Source organism: Leguminivora glycinivorella, chromosome 9 (genome assembly GCF_023078275.1).
Source record: "Leguminivora glycinivorella isolate SPB_JAAS2020 chromosome 9, LegGlyc_1.1, whole genome shotgun sequence".
Lineage (NCBI taxonomy): Eukaryota > Metazoa > Arthropoda > Insecta > Lepidoptera > Tortricidae > Leguminivora > Leguminivora glycinivorella.
The window spans coordinates 2,843,129-2,866,407 of NC_062979.1; the positions used below are offsets into that span (position 1 = coordinate 2,843,129).

At 37.1% G+C, this 23,279-nt stretch overlaps 4 protein-coding genes across 4 annotated transcripts in view; 3 read left to right on the forward strand and 1 right to left on the reverse strand.

The window, feature by feature from the left end:
* Positions 1 to 4,589, forward strand: part of LOC125229302 (blood vessel epicardial substance-like) — an 89,608-nt gene extending 85,019 nt beyond the window's left edge. Inside the window, exon 6 of the mRNA XM_048134103.1 lies at positions 2,390 to 4,589. Within this exon, the coding sequence (XP_047990060.1) occupies positions 2,390 to 2,454 (65 nt within the window). The 3' untranslated portion in view covers positions 2,455 to 4,589. The remainder of the gene's footprint in view (positions 1 to 2,389) is intronic.
* Positions 4,590 to 6,582: 1,993 nt separating this feature from the next.
* Positions 6,583 to 7,890, reverse strand: LOC125229382 (dnaJ homolog subfamily C member 25 homolog). The gene has a single exon (XM_048134206.1). It carries the CDS (start codon positions 7,776 to 7,778, stop codon positions 6,759 to 6,761), a length of 1,020 nt encoding a protein of 339 aa, XP_047990163.1. The 5' UTR covers positions 7,779 to 7,890; the 3' UTR covers positions 6,583 to 6,758.
* A 332-nt stretch (positions 7,891 to 8,222) lies between these two features.
* On the forward strand, positions 8,223 to 13,746 carry LOC125229381 (DALR anticodon-binding domain-containing protein 3). Its single transcript, XM_048134205.1, has 5 exons — positions 8,223 to 8,910; positions 9,344 to 9,531; positions 11,637 to 11,770; positions 12,418 to 12,588; positions 13,626 to 13,746. The coding sequence occupies exons 1-5, from the start codon at positions 8,279 to 8,281 to the stop codon at positions 13,743 to 13,745; spliced, it is 1,245 nt and encodes a 414-aa protein (XP_047990162.1). The 5' UTR covers positions 8,223 to 8,278; the 3' UTR covers position 13,746.
* A 540-nt stretch (positions 13,747 to 14,286) lies between these two features.
* Positions 14,287 to 23,279, forward strand: part of LOC125229383 (max dimerization protein 1-like) — a 148,044-nt gene continuing 139,051 nt past the window's right edge. Inside the window, exons 1-3 of the mRNA XM_048134207.1 lie at positions 14,287 to 14,444; positions 14,560 to 14,668; positions 14,785 to 14,814. Of these exons, the coding sequence (XP_047990164.1) occupies positions 14,390 to 14,444; positions 14,560 to 14,668; positions 14,785 to 14,814 (194 nt within the window). The 5' untranslated portion in view covers positions 14,287 to 14,389. The remainder of the gene's footprint in view (positions 14,445 to 14,559; positions 14,669 to 14,784; positions 14,815 to 23,279) is intronic.

A 23,279-nucleotide genomic window follows, 5' to 3' on the forward strand; every position in this document is an offset into this window, starting at 1 on the left:
ATTCTACTCTCGATTCTGAACAAACTGATTTCAGGTTTTTAGTGTTAAGTGAAACACGGTGTATATAACTATATTATTTAACTAGAGACGTATTATAATTATATCCCTAGACTAAGTTTAATCCAGTGATATAATTATATAACTAAACTAGTAACGTATTATAATTATATTCCTAGTAAGATGGTAAGGAATCGCTTTCGTTTAGCTATGTTACGGCATATAATTATATCCCTAGGGTTATAACTATACCTCCGCCGCACCGCCGCACTCCTGCCTACAATCATTTCACTAAACTGGATCCAGTCATATAACTATATGACTAAACTAGTTTAGTATTATAGTTATATTCCTAGTAAGATAGCAATTAATCGCTTTCGTTTAACTATGTTACGACGTATAATTATATTCCTAGGGTTATAACTATATAACGGCTTTATCTATCTTACTGCGACATATACATTGTGCACATATTTTAAAGATGCTACTTTTATATGTGCATGATATAGATGTCTGTATTAACGATCTAGTCATGTATCGTTTTCCATTACTTATCTAATATAATACCCAGTTTGCATTCACTTTTAAATATAACTATCGACCCAGAGTGTTGTTACGTGATATGTCAAAATGATTTTTGTGTTTATTTATAAAGGACATTTTTAAATATCAGTACCTACTCGTTTTTCAATATGACTTATTTATATGCTAATAATAAATGCATGCACTTTATAAAGTATATTTAGAAGATGCTTACACGATACATAATTACATACCTAATGCTAGTATCTATCCCTTTGTAAAACTATTTCTAATACTCAATGGTATTGTAGTATATTTTTGAGAATTAATCATATTTTTACACATAACCTTTTGCAATTAGAAAATAGATACCAGCATATTTACGCTGTATTTAGGTATTATAGAATGCTTTAATGGTATAGTTGTTACCCCTTAAAATAAGCAATACTTTATATCTAAGTAGTTTATGCAAGGAAAAATGAGCTTATTAATAACGATCCTTATCGTCCCATCCTAAGTCCAAAATCCCTGAGCATGTTTGGAAGATCAACATTTGGAGGTAATTTTTTGTTTCATTATTTTCTCACCCTTACTCACTATTGTTTTTATTGGCTTTAGATTCAACTTTATTCAACATTTTACTTCTATATGTCAATCACAAAACTGGCAACACTTTCAAGACTTTTCTTCATAAAAAAAATATATTTTTCAAAATTTTAGAATGTGAATCATAGAGCCAAAAGCCCGTCATTCAACATCCACATTTATTTTAATCGCTTACACTGCGTATCTGTTTTAATTAAAGCGTTCAATTCAGCCTTACGTGTGTACGTTTAGTCATTTAGTCGGTTCACATTTTTTTACGTGGACATATCATGTACCTACACTAATATCATCTTCATAGATACATCTAACTGTGCACCTAAAGCGGACTATAGTAAGTCTGGAACTGGGTGTAGCTTGCACTAGAAACCATATTGACGAGTGCAATTATGCTCGATCAGACTTTTGTACACTATAAAAGCTGGGTCCACTCAAGCAAGGCAGTTTTCTCACGCGGCAACGTGCTATGTAAACGGGCCTCATCAGCACTCAGCAGAGGTAGTAAGCGAGTGCGTTTTGCTCGACCGAGGCACATTTATATTGGACGTAGCGTGAGCACATTGCCTCGCGACGTGCTTCGCTCTGTGTGGACCTGTTTATTCGCTTTAGGTGATCATAAGATATATATCAATAAGATATCACGTTAAATTGCATATCTGACGGAGTTTTGATATACCTCTCTCACACTTCTAATATTTACATTTACACAAACGTTAGACTGAATTTTATTGGTCATAGAGGTTGGTATTGCACACGGCACAATCACTCGCGGTGTGGTCAGTAACACGCATGTTTTGTCTACTGTCTGTGAATGTTGGCTGGTGAGTTTTTGGGTTTATGTTATTTTAAACAGGCTATAATTGATTTTTTATGAAAATACTGGCCGTCTCAGCTATTTGAAGTATTCGTCACAAAGATCAACAATTTTTTGAGATGACTTGTTGACTTTTATTTGAGATTTAACTTTCAGTTTGTTTATAGAGTTTGTCCAAGTTCTTTTGATAATACCATGGGTATATTTTTAAAGACGTTCGAATGTTATTCACTAATCCTCTTCCCACTTTTTGAATATTTTAACAAATTCTTACATCGGGTACTCATACTTAATCTTTCGATCGCCACGATCTCATCAGACTCGACGCAATTAGCTAATGTTAACGCTACGGGCCGTAGTCATCGTTCTACTCGTTCTTGGCGTTCAAGAGGTTAAGTAAAAATTGATTGTACCACCCCAGTGCCGAATAATGTAGAAGTGTTCCGTCCACAGCGAGCGACCCCAACGCGTGGCGCCTCGGCCGCATCGAGGAGGCCGACCACGAGACGCCCGTGTGAGGCCGCGCCCGCGCCCCGCGCGCGCCCGGGCGCCGCCGCCGCTAGCCGCTGCAGGAAGCTGCACGGACGCTGATAGTGCACTGTGATATTTACAGCTTTGCAAAATAGACTAGAAATTTACGGGCGACGTCCTAGAGTGTCGTCCCGTTTTCTCACATAAATTGAAAGAAAAGATACTACGATGTTGCCACTTTCTCAACTTCTACTATTTTTTGCCGGGCTGTAAAGTTACTTACGGGTTGATACATAATTTATCTCTTTTCTGACGTTTCGCCGGGTTGCGCTGAGCGTGATCACGGAAGACCACGGTCGTTGCGAGCCGGGTTCCCGAGTGAACCCCTCGTATGCTTAAACACTGATCCGTGCGTGTGAACTTTAATCTAACGTTTGAATGATCAAAATTGACGTGTCGCATACGAGAGGTTAAAGGGTTCGCAAATCTTACAATCGACCCGTAAGTGATTTTAAATTCGTGTAAAAAACGCGAGAATTTAAAGTGACGTGACGCAGAATGTTGACCGAGGTTATGACGAAGTGAACGCTTTCGCTGTTTTAAATGGTGTAAATACTTGATGTGAATATGAATATGGTGACGGTCTAGTCGATATACCTCAAAATATTGTTCGATGGCGCTACATGGATTATACGATGAACGGGTATACACAAAGCGGGTTGCTCAGCCAAGCAAAACGTCCGTGCTGCCTCGGCCGAGGCACGTCCCACGTCTACACTGAACGTTTGCCGCGCGAGCACATTGCCTGGCGACGTTCCTCGCGTTGTGTGGACCCATGGGGCCGATTTTTGAGTCTCACTGTCACTAAAATACCGGTTGAAAACGGTGAATTGCCTATTAAATTCAGTGACAATTCTCTGAATTCGAACGCCGTGAGACTCAAAAATCGGCCCCCAGCTAATGGTATCTTTTCTGCTAAAGAAGTGATTTAAACGGCGAACGAAGTCAAATTTAAATTACTAGTCAAAGAGTTTTACTTTATGATCTGACGGAAAAAATAGAGAACGTAACAACAATATAAACTACGCGGCTTATCACATTTCTAGCAAAAAGGAAAACCAAGTTAGATGACATGAAATTATTGATATTATTACTATAGGGATAGATGTCAAAGAGCTGTAAAAACGTGTAAGAGCCAGCGCCAAAGACAATGCTTTGTGGTAGTCAGTAGCCTTAGTGGACATTTACACGGTGCAAGAACTCGCATGCGAGTTCATTACATTGCGGTATTTGATTGGAGTGCTAAATTATACGTTGTCTCAACATTTCGCAATTCAACTAAAATCACATGCGGGTTATCGTGCCGTCTGAATGAGCCTTTAATTAAGGCTTCTAGTGAGAACGCAGTGTAAATGTAAAGTGATATGTGCGCTATGGCTTGAGTAGTAAGATCGGATTTTGAATAAGATTGAAGATTGGTAATGTTTTAATTCTTATTTTTGATTGAATTTGATAACACCCCCTTAAAATGGTAATCTGTGATTATTTGTAAATTTAATGTTGATTGACTGATTTCTTTTATGAAAACTATTTAGGTATTGTATCACCTTGAAAAGGATTTGGTTTTGCGTCCATTATTTTATAAAACAATAGTAATAAACTACATAGAAAATTCAAATTATTATCTCATCAAGCGCAAAGGAATTTCCATTAGATTATTCAATAATTTGAAGGGGATTGATAATTTGGTGTAATACTCTAGTAATAAAAAAGGTTATAAAGGTATCTGTTCGGGTTTAGTATTTACATTCATTCGAAGTATAAGTAATTGTTTTAGTTGTCTCAGGTTTTCGATTATCAGGCTATTATTAAAATGAACCAAATAAAGATAACACAAGGTGAGTTATTCATGCAAAATCTCAACTATTTATAGGCATATTTTTTGGCAGGGCTCAATAGATGTGTTAGAAGAAAGGTAGGTCAATCAAACTTGGTTAAAATGACACACTCCTGCAAAGACTAGGATTTACGATAAACATAATAGAATAGGGGTGCGTATTGATCGATATAACTTTTTTTGATATATTTTTAGTCGTTATAACGATAATTTGATATAATTATTGAATCATATAACAACAAATAATATACTAACAAATTGTATAATTCTTATTTAATATAATGATCATTTTTTCGAATAACATTTATTATAACATACTTTGTATATAATGCTTATTTCCGATAATAAATAAATTGTATAACACAAATTATTTCTAAAGCACAGTTAAAATAAAAAACAATTGTACAATAAATTAGATCCATCATTTACTCTGGTAAGTAGATTACGTTAGAACTGTGACCCCTACACACAACGCGCTGCTACCAGAAAAATAGGTTAGGTTAGGTTAGAACTTTGACCCTTAAACATATGTACTGCTATCAGAAAAGTAGGTTAGGTTAGAACTGTGATCCCTTCAAAAAAAGAATAAAATTAATTCATGAAATGTTTTATACTGTTTGCTAGTTATATTATACTAGTCGTATATCAATAGATAGTTATACCATATAACGGTTATTATAAATAAGTGTTATACAAAATAATGATTATACAAAATAAAAGTAGATATTTTGTGGTTATACCAAATGTTAATTATGTCAAATGAGTGATTATATCCTTTAAATATATACGAAATGTTGTTATATCAAATGTTATTATACCAAAAAAAGTTATACCAATCATTACACACCCATAGAATAGAGATAGACTTTTTATGTCCCAAAATAAAACTGAGGTAAATAGATTTCATCAACATTTTGTATTAAATAGCTCGTACGATAGAGTAAAGTGTAAAAAATAAAATATATTAATCAAAACCAATTGATTACCTTTTACGGTGGAAGTCACAGTTAGATGCCTATTTACAATTATTAAAATATTACCTGAACATCATAATAAGACTAAATAGTAGGGTTCATTGCTATCCTACAATATTTTTAGAAATACGTAAGTCCAGTAGGAAACAAACGAATACTGCAAGAGAAGTACAAGTTGAATTGCATAATCTTCATATTCAAAGTTGAACAAATAAACTTATATCTGTACAGAATATACATATAAAACTATCACACCATATTGAATGTACAAATATTTTATTGCCTAAGTATGCACCATATATTGGAACATCCTAGATATCAGATAACTTTTTTTTATGCAGGGAGTAATAGTTAAACCAAAGTATTGTAATGGTGCCCTATTCTTATAACTGTACAGATAGAACTGTGTTGTAATATTCGATGTTGGAAATTGTAAGCAATAGATTTTGATGTTAATTATATTTATAACATTCCATAATTTTCCTTTTGCAGCTATGTAAAATGTCAGACATAATATTTGTTGTGTGATCAAGACATTTATGCATACATTAAGCTAGAGAATACTTCGAAGCAATATTGACACAATATGGATTGTCTGGACTTTTACACTGAAATATTATAGCAAACAAGTTACATATTGATGTTGCATATTAAAATAATTATCACAAATGCACTGCCAATGCAATTAATAATATAAAAACTGATTTTATGACTTGAGATGAAGTTATCAGTCTTGCAGAACATGTGAGTGATACTGTGAGATAATAATTCTTAAATTAAGGATCTCATGTTTATAATATGTGCAAGGTTGTTCTATAAGGCCCATGATGATCAAGTTAGATTGTTCATAACAAAGAAATAAAGAGTCTGCTGGTACAAAACAAATATCATAACTACTTTACTTTATATATTGATATGTCATGACTTTGTAATTCTTGTATTCTTTTATTTTATTAGTGTGAGTTATGTTAGCATATGCACCTGTAAAGGTATTGTTCAGTGGAACTGTTTATAATATGCACCTGTACCTGCTATTGTAACCTGAATTAACATATATGCAATAAATCATTCATTCATTCAAGTCTCCAGTGTAAAATGGGTCTTATGGAATTATCTTGTGAACCTATAATACTTGCCTTGATATAAAATGTTTCTTGTACTTGTATAAAATGAGCGCCTGATGTTGGATTAGAATGCCTTAACGAATTGCCATGTGTGATGAATGTAAATTATGAATGTAATTATGTACCTATTATAATAATTGAATAAATGTAGTTCATGTTGAGATAAATAAAAGTAACTACTTGTATAACTTATGTTTTATTTATGAGAAATAGATTATATTATTAAATGCATAATCCTTAATCCTTAACTCTCCAAAGGACATCACAAACATATAAATAAATAAAATAAGACAGTACAAAGGTGATTTTGGTAGAACAGGACTTATAAATAATATAAATATCACAATACAGAGTCATCAAGAGTCATCAAATGTCATACGACCCACCCCATGTGACTTGATATACCTCCGATACTGTTTGTATTTGTTATTTTCAGCTAAAGCCTTCTTGGCTTCTTCATCTTTAATTTCTTGCCAAGCCACATAATTCTCTTTGATCCACAGCTCTTCATCAAGATACTCTTGCTTTTCACTATCTTCTAATGAGTCAAACTGGTGCTGACCAAGCTTCATGTACTTCCTAATTAAATATAATTTCTCCTGCTCCTCATATGGCTGCCTCAAAACAGTAAACTTCCAGAACCATCTCATATACCAATAAATATAATAAGAAATGGTGTACGGCAGTATTATTAGCTGCACCCAGAGAATGTCTGTGATTTCTGGCTTGGCATATGCTCCTTTTATATCCATATTCTCTTCAATAACTCTGCGTATGATTTTATCTTGTTCCTCCTTCTGCTCTGATTTACTTTTTTTATTCCCTTTGCTCTTTGAGTTCAGTTCCTTAGTTTCAGCTTTGGCAATTTCTAGAGCTTTATTTCTATACTTTGGCACAGTCATAAAATACTTAATAGCCGTATCGTACTTGGACCAGGCGCTGTAGTACTGGATTATCGATATAATAGAGATAGTGACAGCAATCACAATCCGAACATCCACTTTAGGTGCCATGCGCCGCCGGTAGTACCTGTAGTAATGAGCGTAGTACTCCTGGGGATTGTCGAGCATATAATCGTAGTCGGTTCTTTCTTCGTCATCTCGAAGTATTTCGTATGCGGTCGCGATTTGCTTGAACTTCTCTTCTGCGACTTTCTTAGCCTCTGGATCCCTGTGCATGTCCGGGTGGTATTTCCTGGCCAGCTGGCGGTATGCCTTTCCGATTTCATTTTTTGTCACGTCTCTATTCACCCCTAAGACTTCGTAGCAGTTTTCTTTTCCACAATAAATACCTTCTAGCAGGTGATCGGCGGACGAAACCGTGGCGACGTGCCATGACAGAAAGATGAAAAACAAATAATATAAGTACTTCGTCATTGTATTATAGCATTATCTTGAGTCGAAATTGTTAAGGTTATCGGCGATATTGCTAAATGCTACAATTTATTAAAAAGCCTGCAAATGCACTGCTACCACTGCTGGATTTGACTAATTTGACAGGCAGCAGCAAAAATGTGAACGTCAGTGCGACGTCAGCTAATTTTCGTTTAGAAACATGTCATACGCGTCGAGGCAAAGTTGAAATAAGCTTTTACCGAATTATTAAATTTATTCTTCCATATAATGCTATTAAATTAGTGTTTTTTCCTTTCCTTTAATATAGAAAAAGCATATGGCCGCCACAATGAGCTAACAAATCTTAAAGTGCTAAAAGAACTTGAAAGATGTCGAAAGTAACAATCATATTCGTCGTGTCACGTGTAAACCCGGCTTAAAACTAACTGTCAATGTCACGTCACACGTCACAAACGTCATAAAAGCGTGTCTGAAAGAGAGATTGTGATTTTTTTAATAAAAGAAAACGAAATTCACAAAAAATGATAGAAAACGTTTTAGATAAGTTCTCTGATTGTGTATTTTTGTTTCTGACTGGAGAAAGCAGAGACGGCCAAGGATTGTTAGTAAAAAGGCATTCTGAAAGTTTAAACGTACACGGCGACTTCAGCTTTCCAAACAGAGTGAAATCCTGGCACGGATACATTGATGCTTCAAAGGCGAAAGAAAATGATGATAGCTTGTTGCAGTGCATCGGGAAATCTACTGATAATTTAGTTCGTGAATCACAAAACTGGGTCCTACAAATAAACATAGTTAAAGAACATAAGGACCGCATTCATTTATTTCTTGACCGAACAAAATCTATTCGTACGGGTTTGAAAGAAGCGTTACAAACCAACGCAACGGTTATCAAAAGAATAAACGAGACACTTGATTCAGTAACATGTGATCCACTTTGTAATGATGATACCTTGACATCGTTTCGTTTACGACATCTGAGCAGAACTATACAGAATCTTTGTACACTGTGCGGGAACAAAACACCCATATTTGTAAGTTGGAAATCATCTAGTATCAGCCCTGATGGCAGACATAAGGTGCTGTGCGGAGCTGTTGTTAATGCTAAAACAGGGAACAAGGAAAATGCAGTTGATGGGAATGAATTTATAAGGTGAGTGAATTGTTAATAGAACCGATTTCACTTGGTGAACTCTGAACAAACAAAAAAAAACAAGGAAATAAGGATTTTTGTTATTGAGCCCGGCCTGATAAGATTGAACAGATAATAAGATAGAATAAGGTAAATGTGTGTAGGGTGAGAGATTGTGTGTTTGTTTGTGCAAACAAATGTTACCGATTATCTCCTAAACTACTAAACCAATTTTATCATTTTAATTAAAGTTATCTCAATTTGGTAACTTGCTGTTATGACACTATTGTTAAGGATAAATAAGTACTGTGAGCTGTGAAACGTAAGCACATAATCTTTTTGTGCAATTGTATTTACAATAAGTAATGTCATTAGCACCTCTGAAGGAACATTTTTCATTCACTTATGATATTCACAACATAATATTCACATTTTTATTTTTATTAATTTCCAGGCTACGCCAAGACGAGATGACACTAATCGCTCAACACAAGTATGGAGTAAGGGTGTCCACAGACTCTAAATGGAAAGAGTTCATAGCTAATCTTGGGGAGTCAGCTGCCATATTTGAGCTGCTTCAGACTAAACCTAGTAGTGCAGTTAAAATCAACTTTGATTGTTCATCAACAGGGTCAAGTAAAGGTAAAACTAGTTATTGTATTAGAAAGAAAGACAGGAGAATTTAGGAAGCAACATAATTGTTAGATGCTGTAAAGTATAAGATTTATAATGAATGTGTGTAGTATATTTAAATACTATTTTTATTAAAAGCAATTTACTACTTTTGTATAGTGTTTGGCAAACTTTTACACCATGCGTGGAAACAATTTTTCATCACACCCGTACTTTAAATGTGCTATTGCACGCAGGCGGAGCGTGAGTTGTAGAAAAATCGTTCTCCCAAGGGAATAATGAAAATTCTTGTACCATACTTAACTTTTTTACATCTATTTACATATTTTTTACATTGCTAGTGTGCTGAAAAACATTGTGTGTAACTCGGGGAGTATTAATATTACTAACTCGAGACTTTAAATCGCTCCGGCAAGCCGTCACGATTTAACTTACTCTCGTTATTAATATTCAACTTCCTCCCATTGTTGCACAATGTACTTTTTTTTATTATTATTTCTCCGTTTTTAAACTCTCGGGTCTTTCGAGCCCGGTCATTTATAAGGCGTGCGTGGGGATATAGATCCAACACGTAGAGGCCGTTTGAAAATGGGCTATTGCAAAGGTCCGGACACCTACCATAACATTGCGTTAACAAGTTATCGAGGCAGGCGGTGACTCGCCACTCGGTAGATGGGCACCTGATTTGCCATCATAAAGACGGCCAGGCGCAACACCGGCGTGAGTGGCTCAGGGGTGTCGAGAGCTGCGCTTTCTCCGTAGTTACTCGCGGCGTTATGCCCTTTAACACTTCCACCCCTGGAGCGATAGCTCAGATGTTCCTCTCTGGACGGCCAATGAAGGCAAGCCAGAGCTGAGAGTCCTGTGGGTCCCCTTGGGGTTCCACTCCGGCCGGCGAAGACACGCCGGAGACGGAGACCCTGACCGACTCTCGGGAACACTCGGGTCCGTGGGGTCGTCACTCCCCAACAGCTCGCCACAAGCTGCCCTGCGGGCTTATTATTATTATTCTCTTTATTCATTTCAGTTCTTAGGCTAGGTATTTATTATTATTATTATTTGTTTGTCTTTTCCATATCTCGGGACCATGGGGTCCCGGACCTTTGGGAGGCATGCGTGGGGCCAAAGCCAACAGCGCAGAGGCCCTTTAAGACATTTAATTTAAAGGCAATGTGATACTAGCCGGCGATTGTCCCTGTCCGCACTATAGAATGCACCCAAGGACATGCCCCAGGTTAGTGTAAAACTATTGCAATGCAAACTTTTGTGCTGCGATGGGAAATTATACTGGGCTATTGGGTTGAAATGTTAGTGTGCTGGTTAACCGGGCTATGGAGGGTCTATGGCACCTGCCTTGATCATATGTTTCTCAAAACACGAAAAAATAGGCAGGCGGTGACTCGCCAACTCACTATATGGGTCCCCGAAAACGGCCGCTCGCACGGAGCGACAAGGGGACAACATAGCGTGAGCGGCTCAGGGTGTGGAGAGTGTGCGCTGCTTTCTAGCCAGTCTGTACAAACAGCCACTGTGCCAACTCGCGTCTTATGCATATTTCACTTCCACCCTGCGAGCATATCCCGCTCTGGCAATCCACTCTGGCCGGCCGGTTAAGGCAAGCGCAGAGCCAGAGGTGAGAATCCTGCGGCCCTGCTCAGTGTTCACTCCAGCCGGCCAGTGAAGGCAAGCCGGTGGGAGGGGCCTGACCACTCACCGTCATGGGACCCGGGACGCCACAAGCTGCCCTGGGGCTTTATTATTATTATTATTATCGTTTTAGACAGGCAGCTGATGCTGGTACGTCTAAATCATAGTTCATAGTTATTCATAGTAATTAGGTAGGTTTTTGCTTGTATGTGTGTATAATGCGCGAACTTGCCCACACCACCGTGCCTAATAGTCTAAAAGTTTGCTGCGCACAGTACATTGACTAAATTGCATGACTATATTGACTATACAGTAGGCACATGCCTTGCATGCACATGAGAATGTGAATCCACATCCAACGTAATTTTTGTCCTAAACTATATTACTGCAAAGCCTTATAAAATCTTGTTTTCATCATATATTTTTCTAGATTTTTAAGAATGACCTTGACTGTCACTTATTTTCAGGAGCTGCTTTCATTCTATACAACTGTGCCAGGCTGGAGACTATTGTGCGGACATTTAATGAGAAAGTTGATGACGGAACTTATCCTCCTTTACCAGACTTTGAACATACGGATTTCGATTTACTCACACAAGAAGTAATAATCTTATAATTGCTTTAGATTTATTTTCACAAGTAAACATAATATGTACTGGTTATTTAGTTATAAAAATCAGCAACATCTGTGAAAAAGTGGATGTTCTTGACTTTGCTACTGACGCTACTGTATGACTCATTGATTATATTTAGTAACTAATAATCTTGATGACATGTATAGTTAGCATCTAAGAAGACTCGTTTTAATGATCTATTAGCCGATAGGGTAGCTCGCTTTAAGGATCTAGGCCGGCTGGACAGAAACCCGTCTCAACAGATCAGGTCATATCTGACAATTGTTGACGCTTGACGCTGATCGAAGCGCAGTCTGGCTCTGTCGCGCCAATACGAAAGAGCTATAGAGATGGCTACGATAACGATATTATCGTATGCATCTGTGCATTTTCCTACGTACTCTGTCCTTTTGGCCACTTAATCCAAGCACTAGCATTTTCTGTCTTATGGATACTGGTGTAAGCCAATGCCTTACTGATTAATAATGTTGAACTGAAGTTGTGTCTTATCCCCGTCTCACAAATAAATGACAGATAATAAAAAAAAACTATTTTTAGTTACTTCAGCTTTATAAAGCCTTTTATTATAGTAACACCATTAGTCTTTAAGTACTCTCTTAATTTATTATTTCAGGATGAATGGAGCATTATATTCAACTTTATTATGGGGTTTCCGTCTCTCATAAATAACTCCATGGATATCAGGGAAGCTACGTGCGAATTCCGACCACACCAGATCTGCGGCTTTCTGTGCTCTATGGTTAGAGTGTTCAGCCAGTACTACAGGAGAGTTAGGATACTGACAGTATGTTGAACAGTGTTATTTTCGAATCTTTACAGATACACGGTGTATTACGAGGATACCTAAAGACTTTAACATATTACTGATCACATTTAAAAACTAATATATTATGAACAATACGCACGTTTTCTTGGAAAAAGTCTAGTTTCAGAGTTAATATCAACTAGAAAAAACATCATGTTACTGAAAAATGTCTTTTTGATGGCAATTATGGGACTATTGTACTATACATAGGTACTATCAGCTGGAAAAGTGCATGGAGAAATTATGAATGAATTCATTGATAAATTCGCCATGCACTTTTGCAGCTGATAGTACATACATTTATTGCGTGTAATGTCTTTTTCAGTACAGATGGTGTTTTTTATACGCACTATTACGAGAAGTGGTTCATTATATGACAGGTCGAAACTTCGGAGGGTCATCTGTACTGAAAAACGTCGTACGATACACGTGCGAAAAGGAAATTCGTAACTCGTGTCGATTTAAAACACTCCCTTCGGTCGTGTTTTAATTTATCGCCACTCGTTTCGAACTTCCTTTTTTACGCACTTGTATCGTAATGTACTATTCTGAAAGTATTACTTGACGAACGACTATACAATAAGTGGGATTCACGTAAAAAACAATCAACAGTAGTAACATTTTTTTGACCTATTTAAACTCATATAGCATTTTTTTTGGCCCTAATGGGTACGATCAGTCCACCGGACGGCCACGGCCCACAGGCTTTCCATTTGAAATAAAAAATACAGCGCCGAAGAACTGACAAACCATTGCTGTCCAGGGTTGACTTGACTGTCAGTGGGCCAGGACCACTTTAGAAATGTGGTTGAAGTTTTTCGGCTTTCTCGCGTTACACCGTGTATTTTACTTATAAATAGGAAGGAAAACTTTCTTTCTTAATGTATGAACACTATGTTATCCCCATAGTGATCTTATAGAAATCCTATTGATTTTATGTCTTATGGGAAGTGTATTAGAACTAACTAGAAGTTGTAGACTTTTTAATAATAATCTCTAATATTTCTTTCTTACAGGAGCCAAGAAAGCATCTGTTGCCAGTATTGTACGCCAGAATTCACATGTTGAAAATACTGAACGAGACCCTCAAGATATGCTTGAAAATATTAAATATTAAAAGTGTTACGCAAATGTAAATGTGTTGCCTTTTATTGACGCCCCATAAGTACGTAGCCATTGTACCGGCGAAATTATAATTTTAAATTATTTTATTGTAACCGTTCCCTTTGTCCAAAAGCTGTAAGCCGCTAATGAGTGTAAACTGCTTAGGAAATGGAGATTAACTGTGTTCGCCAAATATAATAGAAAGCATCTAAGGCGGTTTATGTAGCCGGTGAAACCCTGCGCCCTGTGAATGTTACGATTATTACTAAAACGGTGGAGTTAAACCGATCATCGCTGTTAGCGTGCAGTTGAGTGCACTTCAATGCACATACAGCACAATGAATACATGCAAATAGAACTTGTTCAATATACCACTTCAGCAGCGCATAGAAAAAAAATGTTTTGTTTGGAAACACAAAGTTCACGTGATTGACCCAGGTATTTTATTGTGGGCATTGCCGCGCCGCGATTGGCGCTGGCGGCCCGAGCGCGCACGACCGGCGCCGACTAATCACGAAGCGGTTTACACGGTCGCGCGTCCCAACTCGTCTAGTGTGTTTTTGACATCGGTGAACGCAGTCGTGAACTTCGGAGCGGACCGAGATACTTTTTATTTATAGTTAATCGAATAAGTCGTGTGACGTTCGTGAATACCTGTGTAACCCGGGATATAAATATGAGTATTGCTGCACTCATCCAAGCCGCTGAATACCTCGAAAGGCGAGACAGAGGTGAATTGGATTTTCTTTGTTTGAATTGTCAATCGAGTGCAGTAGACGCACACGTCAACATGGCTCCCGTCTATTTTTGCCGTGTCGTAATCAGCTGATTTTGACGGAATGGCAGTTTTCTTTGTTGCAGAAGCGGAGCACGGATATGCGTTGAACCTGCCGGCGTACGAGGAGAGCCGCTCGGGCGGGAGACGGCCGAAGACCAAGAAGTCGCAGGGCAGCAGGTGAGCGCCGACAGTGCTAGTGCAGTGTATACGTGATCTAATTAGTGGAGAGTTTCTCTCGCGTGATAGGCAAGTGTCGCCGTGGCCGGTTACAAATTGTATGTTTTTTGTTCCAGGACCACTCATAACGAGTTGGAAAAGAACAGGTTAGTGGAGTTTTCCTTACTTATATCAGTGCCGCGGCCGGAGGCTGGTCTAGGCCCGCCGCGTACCGGCTTGCAGTGCGTCTATGGCGCGTGGCGTATTGACCTTGGCAGACTAGACGAAGGAAAGAGTGCAAGCCGAGTAATGAGTCGCGGGTGGGGCGAGTGACGCCTGTAACCCATTTGGCAGCACTGCCACGGGCAGTTACGTCACCTCAGAGTTGGGTTCTGATCTTCCTCAATCGTCACTAACCAGCGTGGGGAGATGAATGAAACGAACCGCCAAGCTATCTGTGCTCGTGTACCGGCAGTTTTTCATTGAGGTTCAGCCTTGTACAACGCATCATGCCATGGCACGATTAACTACTAGTAGTTAGTTTCTATAGCATTCGTAATAGCCGAACGGAAACAATACGTGTGGTATATGCGGCTATGCTTAGGTAACGTGCGGTTACTGACGTGTCAACAGCATAGAACTGATGTTTAGATAGTTAGTAAGTCAGTGTGAGATTAGTTTCCGTCCATTGTTGGAACATAAGCCTCCCTTTCATGCCATTCCAGTCCTGCGCTAATCACACGGCCGCTGCGGGCCCTGTAATGTCATTGATTCATTTGACTCTCCCTTTGTTAGCTACACAATTCTAACCTCTTTGTTTCGGTTGCATTCCTGTGCCCGTTTCCGTCCTTCGCTTTGTAAGATTTAGGGCCCTTTGCCCCTTTCTTTATCATGAGAACTCGTTATCTTTGATTATGATTACGTTAGCTCGAGAATGTTACGGTGTTTAGTTTAACAGGTATGTTAAGTGTTCATTTAGGTACTAGCCGAGAAAATTTAAGTTTACTTAGATAAAGTTGTGATAGTAAAAAGGTATTTTATTTTTTGTATTGAATTTAAATAGAAGGGACTGTACTTACATTTATTCGAAGGTAGATACACAAACAATACACTTTTAATTTAATTAAATTCACACTGCTCACTGCACTGCTAAAAACGGCGGTAAAGTAAATAACAGTTTTTATTTTAGAGACACCCATAGACAAGTAGTGAGATTTTTAAAATTCAACCATAGACAAAATATAAAAAGAGTGGTATACACATACAGGTTCCAAAATTTGACATTTATTTGGTAATGTTGGTATTGAACTGAGACATTTGGGACGTGACCATCAAATCTGGCATTTATTGAGTCTGTCCCGGTTCGCTTCTAACCGACTTTATGTTCTGATAGGTTTTAAAACACAAGTTAGGTACCATTCTCCGCTCATAAAATAGATATTCCTTTTTAATTTCCTCCAAGGTCAGAACTGCACTTCATTTTAACGTCAGCGCATTAAAATAGGTTCCTAATTAACGCTTGTAAATAACTCCACACTAAGGTCGTTTATTGCAATTCTGTTGTAGATAACGCTGTAATTAATTTATCTCACGATCTTATATGAGTGATGCATGAACGTTTTTTATAATGTAGGTGAGACCTAGCAACAAGTTTTATTCTGCTTTTTAACAGACAATTTTGTATAGGAATTAAACAATTTTTACGTAAAATTTGTGGCTGTTATTTGAGGAATTCGCAAAAAGAATTTTCGAGTTCTTAATCTCGGCTACTTTAATATTTAATTTGACAAGGGCACGTGAAAGCCCGTGATAATAATTGTAGAAGCGTGAATTCACATTTTTAGCGTAAGTTCTATTAAGAATTCGAGGCACGTATAGCCAACAAAGTTTATAATACTTTTAGAACGTTCACTGAAAAATCTCTGAGCCATGAGATAAATATCATCCTGTCCAACGACTTCAAAAAAGTGACTAATGCACTTTTTGCGGTCATTATCTAGATTTTTTTCTAGAATCCTTCTTAAGAGAGAATCTGGCTTAAGTAAAGTTTATTATTATTTAAGGTACCGTATGTTTATAACTTACAAGATAGTGATGTTTTCAATATAAATATATGTATGTCTATACTATAGGTTTATACTTGTAGGTACCTAATAAACGTTATTTCTTCGTAACGCAGGTACGTGATTGATGGTTACTCTTACGTCACTTAAATGCTCCATTCTATAAAATATTTTCATGAAAGGCGGGGTTTTATAGACATAATGCGTGCGAAAATAACGTGCATTTCTATCGTGGTAGACGCTTAGGTACTTTCTCCGTGAAATGGAACGCTAGAATGGCAGGTACATATATCAGTTGGTAATTCGGAATACGTCGCGGTATAAATTATATGGAGAAATTGTCGACAAAAGAATTTTTGATATTTTCTTGCTCGCATCTGGCGCTGCGTTGACGTTACTAAGTGGAATGGTTCACAATGGAAAGGTATTTATCGAAAGCGGTAAAGAATGCTGAGCGGTCTCTTACGCTCCCTCTTAATGTGAGATAACGAAAAAAAATGTCTTTACGTAGATACAACATTGTTGAGCTGTGAGATTTGCGTGCAATATGCTAGTAGCTTGTTAACACTTGAAACATGCACTCACGTATGCTCGCCACTCGGTAAGTCAAGCTATTCGTATTTATATCGATTTATATGTAAGATAGCCATACATTTTTGATGCAAATCTCGGAAGCGGCGGATGTGATGCATCCGAGCAAAAAATATGCTTCCACCGGCTGTTCTACATGACGCTCGGAAATGCGCCTGTTTTATGCATGTTTTCTGTTCGTTATGAGATAAATAAACACGCAAAACCGTAAAAAAATTCAGAAGGAACTACGACAACTTAGTAACAAACTTCAAGAACGTTTGGCGACTTTTATGATTCATAGGAACCCATTTATCTATCAGCGATCAAAATCACTTCGGCTATCTATAATATTGAGACAGTTATTGCACTATCGCATTTCTGAGTTTCATAAGTGTAACAACGTTTAATTTTCTATAAGTATAAATCGTGAATACATTTATTTTGAGATATCTGATAATGTATTGTTGTGGGCTGAATTGGATCATGCGGGCGGTATCGTAGTAGTTTAGCCTGCTGGCTGTTGTTTTCGATTAATATATTTCAGTGAATTTAGCAGGCAAATATTTTAGTTTAATACAAATCAAAATTACGCTACGGGATTCGGGAAGTACTGAAAATAGAGCACTTTTTACCTGTTGATATTGGTTGTATAGTGTAAAATACTGAGACCATAATGAGCATTGAGCATGCATAGATTATTGCTAACGATTCACAATGAATAGGCATATCTTAAAATATTATTACCATGCCATTTGTTATCTTGTAGTTCCAATGCAGTTGATATGGTACCTATCTTCGCCAAACATTTGATGATTAATAATATAATAATTGAATTATGTAAATTAATTGAATTATGAAATGAAGTAATTCATTCCTGTTTACGCAGTATCTCATATCTAAGTGAATCGTTATTTTATTAATGACTACAGTCGTTTAGATACCTATTAGTTTATATTAGTTCCAATCCAAATAACAGAAAAGGCAAGACTAATTTCTTAAATAAATGCGTATATTACGCCCAAATAAAAAAAAAATTATAGAACTTTGGCAGTTCTGTGTTAATAATAATTTGTTTGATGTTTAACCAATTTGATTGTTTATGGGTGAATCAACTTTTTCTTGCTTTTTGCAAGAATTACCCTTACTTATTATTAGGTCTACTTTTGTGATTTTTAACCTTACCATCGTGAATAAAGATCCTTATTTCACGTATACCAATTACGGAAAAATTTAAAAACGATTCATTTTTAATTAAAACAATATGTGACCCAGTGGAAGAGACACTTTTTTCATACAAAAGTGAGGGACAGCTATGTCCACTGGGTCACTGCTCGAAACAAAGTTATAAAATAGGAAATCCTATAATTACATGTTGTATTGCGTAGCTATTATATTTGTCTTTAATATAATAATTATACATTAATTAGACTAAATCCCAATTAAATTTTCTCACCACATGTAGTCGAAGTATGCGAAATTTTCCTGGCAAAGAAAAGTTGATTCACCCTTATATGCCTGTTAGGTAGGTATGTAAGTACATGTTAATAGATATCGGATAACTAAAAGCATAATCTACAGGCAACCTATCAGATGGAACCCATTTAAAGCGCCCTCTGTAGTAAGCAATTGGTAGTTTAAAACCCCATTTCCGCTGCAGAGGACAACATAATCCCCACAATCATATGCGGCTCTTATCAGCTAATGTCCGTGCATTACATTTGCAAATTCACTTTGAAATTGTTTTAATCGTGAGACTGTCCGTATGGCGGCCAACGCATGGCCACCCCGCTTGTAGCGCAGTGAGCGGACCGCACTCACCACGCCAGTTTGTTGGTTATCTTGTCTAGCTTCGTCCCTGTCTGCCGCGAATGCATTGCCTGATTTCCGAACGCAATTACATATTTCAGCAAATAGGCAAGTGAGAGCTGCTTTATGTTTACAGCATTGTATAATTTTCGAACGCAACTAAATAGTTCAAATGAACATGAACAAATAGGTTGCATCCGTGCGAGCTGTTTTTATGCATGAACATTGCTATAATGAATAATGAATACAAATTTAAAGTCATTGAGCAGGTTTTTTTATACGTAATCTATAACACGCGCGTTGTTTTATGAAATTGAATGGTTAACATTTTTTCTCTCCGGTTATAGAAATCATCACAACGGCAACTTTGTTCTCACATTCAAATAATCGGGTTAAAAATAGTCGTTGCATATTCACATGTAGGTTTTCTTTGAGTTGATAACCGTTGCATTATAATGCAGGCGTATTGAATGCTAAAACGGGCGGTGTTTGAACAGCCAATCTGTCTGAATAGACGAGCTTTACGTAACCAGTGACGCTACAGCTCGCATGCCCGCCTGCACGAATGCGAGTGATTTGGCCAATAGGTACATAGTTGCATGTTATAAATACGTCGTTATTATGTAAATTTGAACGCGCCCGCAATTATGTGTTGATTGATTTGTGTTCTAGATACTAATTATTTTACCTACATTTGGTTACATTGCATGCAACTTGCAAAGATGCTACTAATATGGGCACGCATGTAAAAAATATAGGTTTTTAATTTATGGAAAACGACTGTAACAAAACGGAAATAGACTATTAACTTTTTAAACGCTTTAAAAAGTTAGAATTGTAATCTATTACCTCGTTACGCTAAAAAACTTGTCTATGGTAAATTAAAAAAAGTGAATTACGGGTTCATTACGGCTGTCATGTGATAGCATGAAGTAAGTTCGCCTACTTAGCAGTAGCACTATCAGCTATTAGCATATGAGTGCCGATAAAAATGCTAAAATACTAGAAAACGTGTTCTTACACTTTGTCCAATGCCTGACACGAGTGAGTGACACGCCTTATGCAAGCGACATGCTCAAGTTATGTGGCGTTGTAATAGAGTAAGGAATACTGTCAATTAAAGTATCATTAATTCAGAAAATGGGACATAATTAGATAGATAGATAGATAGATAGATATACGTTTATTTGTTTGTCACAATACACACAGAATACACAAAAAAAATAAGTTACAAAAAAGAATTAGAATACATAATAAGCAAATTGGAAAACAGGAAATTACTTTTTACCATAGCACTATGATACTGTGCGCGTCATCGTTTTACTAAATAACTTTGTGCAGAGTGTTGCCATTTCTGCACGAAATCCAGTTTTTTTTGTTATCTTAATTTTTTTGAGTTCGCGTCGGACCAAGGCTTGGTCACCAAGCTAATAATATTCGCATGACAAATTTACATGGATACATAACTTTTTCAAAATATTTTCAGGGTTTGCTCCCGGGAAATACCGGTACCGAAAGTACCGGGAATTCCCGGGATTTTTGTCCAAGCAAAGAACCGGGAAATCAACTTGAAAAATCCCGGTACTTTCGGTACTTTCGAGAAATACTTTTTAGTGACTTTTTTGCTACAAAATTTATTTATTTCTGTTTATATTATTTATACAGTTAAAAAATAGGCGTAGGTACAGTTAACACGCGCCTAATCACTATTTAATAGCGGGTAGCAGTGGCAGACTGGCTGCCGTAGCCACCGTGATACTCTAGCTAGTCCCGCTAGTCGGTAGTGGAGTTTTGTATTTTTGGTGAAGGTTAGTTATATTAATTTGACTATTTATTTTTTCTCTCTCAATCTTATTTTCATTTGACTCATTTCTCTACATGTTATAAAACAAAGTCTCCCGACGCGTATGTCTGTGTGTTCGCAAATTTTGCGATAGACCCAAAAACTACTAAACGGATTTTCATACGTTTTTCACCTATGTATGAACATAGTGATTCTTGAGGAAGGTTTAAGGTTTTGTTATTATAAATTGATTAAAACATGACGATATGTGCTAATCAAGTCGGTAAAAATGACTTAAATGACGCTGCTTAAGAGCTTCAATCGAAAACCCTGCCCATACCGATCGGCATATAACAAAATAATGTATGGTGGAATTGTACCTCTTATACTATACATATGTAGGTCTAGAAAAAAGTCGGCATGGCTTATGTCTAACTTTTACGGATAACTGCTATAAACATTGTTAACTTTTAAAAAACGGTTATATATAATGTGGTATTACGGTATTCCAAAGAAATTTCCAGAAAGTTACCAAGTCCCTCTGACTAGCAAAAAAATAGTGCACTATCTCAAATGTTTTGTTTCCTTTACTTTACATCCTTTGCTTCAAATGACGTGTTTGGGGAATTTTGTGAGGTTTTACTGCCGGTCTATAATCAGTTAAGTATTATATTTCTTTAGTAGTATTTGTCTTATTTATTTTACTAAGCGATTAAACATCTCCCAGTAATAGCAGATCGCTTAATCGGAGCAATGTATTGCAATGCAACAGTAACCATTGGTGCCTATGGTTGCCAGATGGTCGGCTTTAGGCGTAATTCTCACGATTTTTTGATTGTTCTCCCGAATTCCGATTTATAATAAGTATTAAAAAAGACAGATAAAAAAATACGCCGAGCGAAGCTGGGGCGGCTCGGTTATCTTATACTTTTAAACGAGCAATTCTTGTATATTTATTTATTTATTTAATTATTTATTTATTTATTTATATATACCGACGATCTCGGAAACCGCTCTAACGATTTCGCTGAAATTTGTTATGTGGGGGTTTTCGGGGGTGAAAAATCGATCTTACTTATCCTTAGGTCCTGGAAAACGCGAATTTTCGAGTTTTCATGCGTTTTTCTTCGCGCGCCATCTCGTGTGCAGTAGTTGTACTGTTAAGACAGAATTCTTTCGGTCGATGTAAGTACTGCAAAGACTAGATGGCGACACAGGTCAAAGCTAACACGAATAGAAAAATACACTATTTGAGCTTTTGTGGCAAAACGCGCGCCATCTCGTGTAGAGTAGTTGTGTTGTTAAGACTGAGAATTCTTTCGCTCGATGTAGGTACTATTTATTTTTGAACTAGATGGCGACATAGGTCAAGGATACGAAACAGAACCGAGCGAAGCTCGGTCGCCCAGATATTATTATAATAATAAAAGACGTAAACTCCCAAAAAATGTTGTTTAATTTGAAAAAGCGAAATAATTAGACCAGTCCCGAAAGTACCGGTAAATCCCGGTTCCATATTGCTTCGGTACCGAAAATCCCGGTTCTTTAAATCAGTACCGGTACTGCAATCCCTAATTTTCACTCCTTCACTTTAGTCCCAAGTCAGAGAAAAAATAGTTTCGACGGATTCCATTCGAGTTTCAATATGTATATTGATTTGTTAACCGCCTTCCAAATCTCAAGGGAAGGGGTTCTCAATTCGTCTCTGTATTTTTTTTTTGTAATGTTTGTTCCTCGATATCTCCGTCGTTACTGGACCGATTTAAAAAATTTTTTTTTGATTGAACATATTGGTCCCATTTTTCTCAGAACCCCGTTCTGATGATGGGATCCTGGAGAAATCGAGGGAACTCCTCAAATCTGAAAGGCATACATATGGTGATTTTTGTGTTTTTAAAGGAACAGCATGCATTTACGTACGGAACAGTGACATTTGGTGCAGTGGAACTCCTGATGATGGTCAGAATGGAACTCCTCAAATCTGAACGGCACACTTATAGTGACTTTGGTATTTTTATAAGAACAGCATGTACTTACGTCCAGAACAGTGACATTTAGTGCAGTGGAACTGCTGATGATGGTCAGAACGGAACTCCTCAAATCTGAACGGCACACTTATAGTGACTTTGGTATTTTTATAAGAACAACATGCACTTACGTCCAGAACAGTGACATTTGGTGCAGTGGAACTGCTGATGAAGAGTGAGCCGCCCCTGGTTAGAGTTCCGTTCTGATAATCATTCTCATCTGTAAGTAATTCAGAATCATCCAAATTTCAAAATTGGTTCAGAAATGACGGAGATATCGAATAACAAACATTAAAAAATATACAGACGAATTGATAACATAATCCAACATTTGAATGTATTTATCACCAGACCCCAAAGGAAGGCAGTTTTTTTTTTCT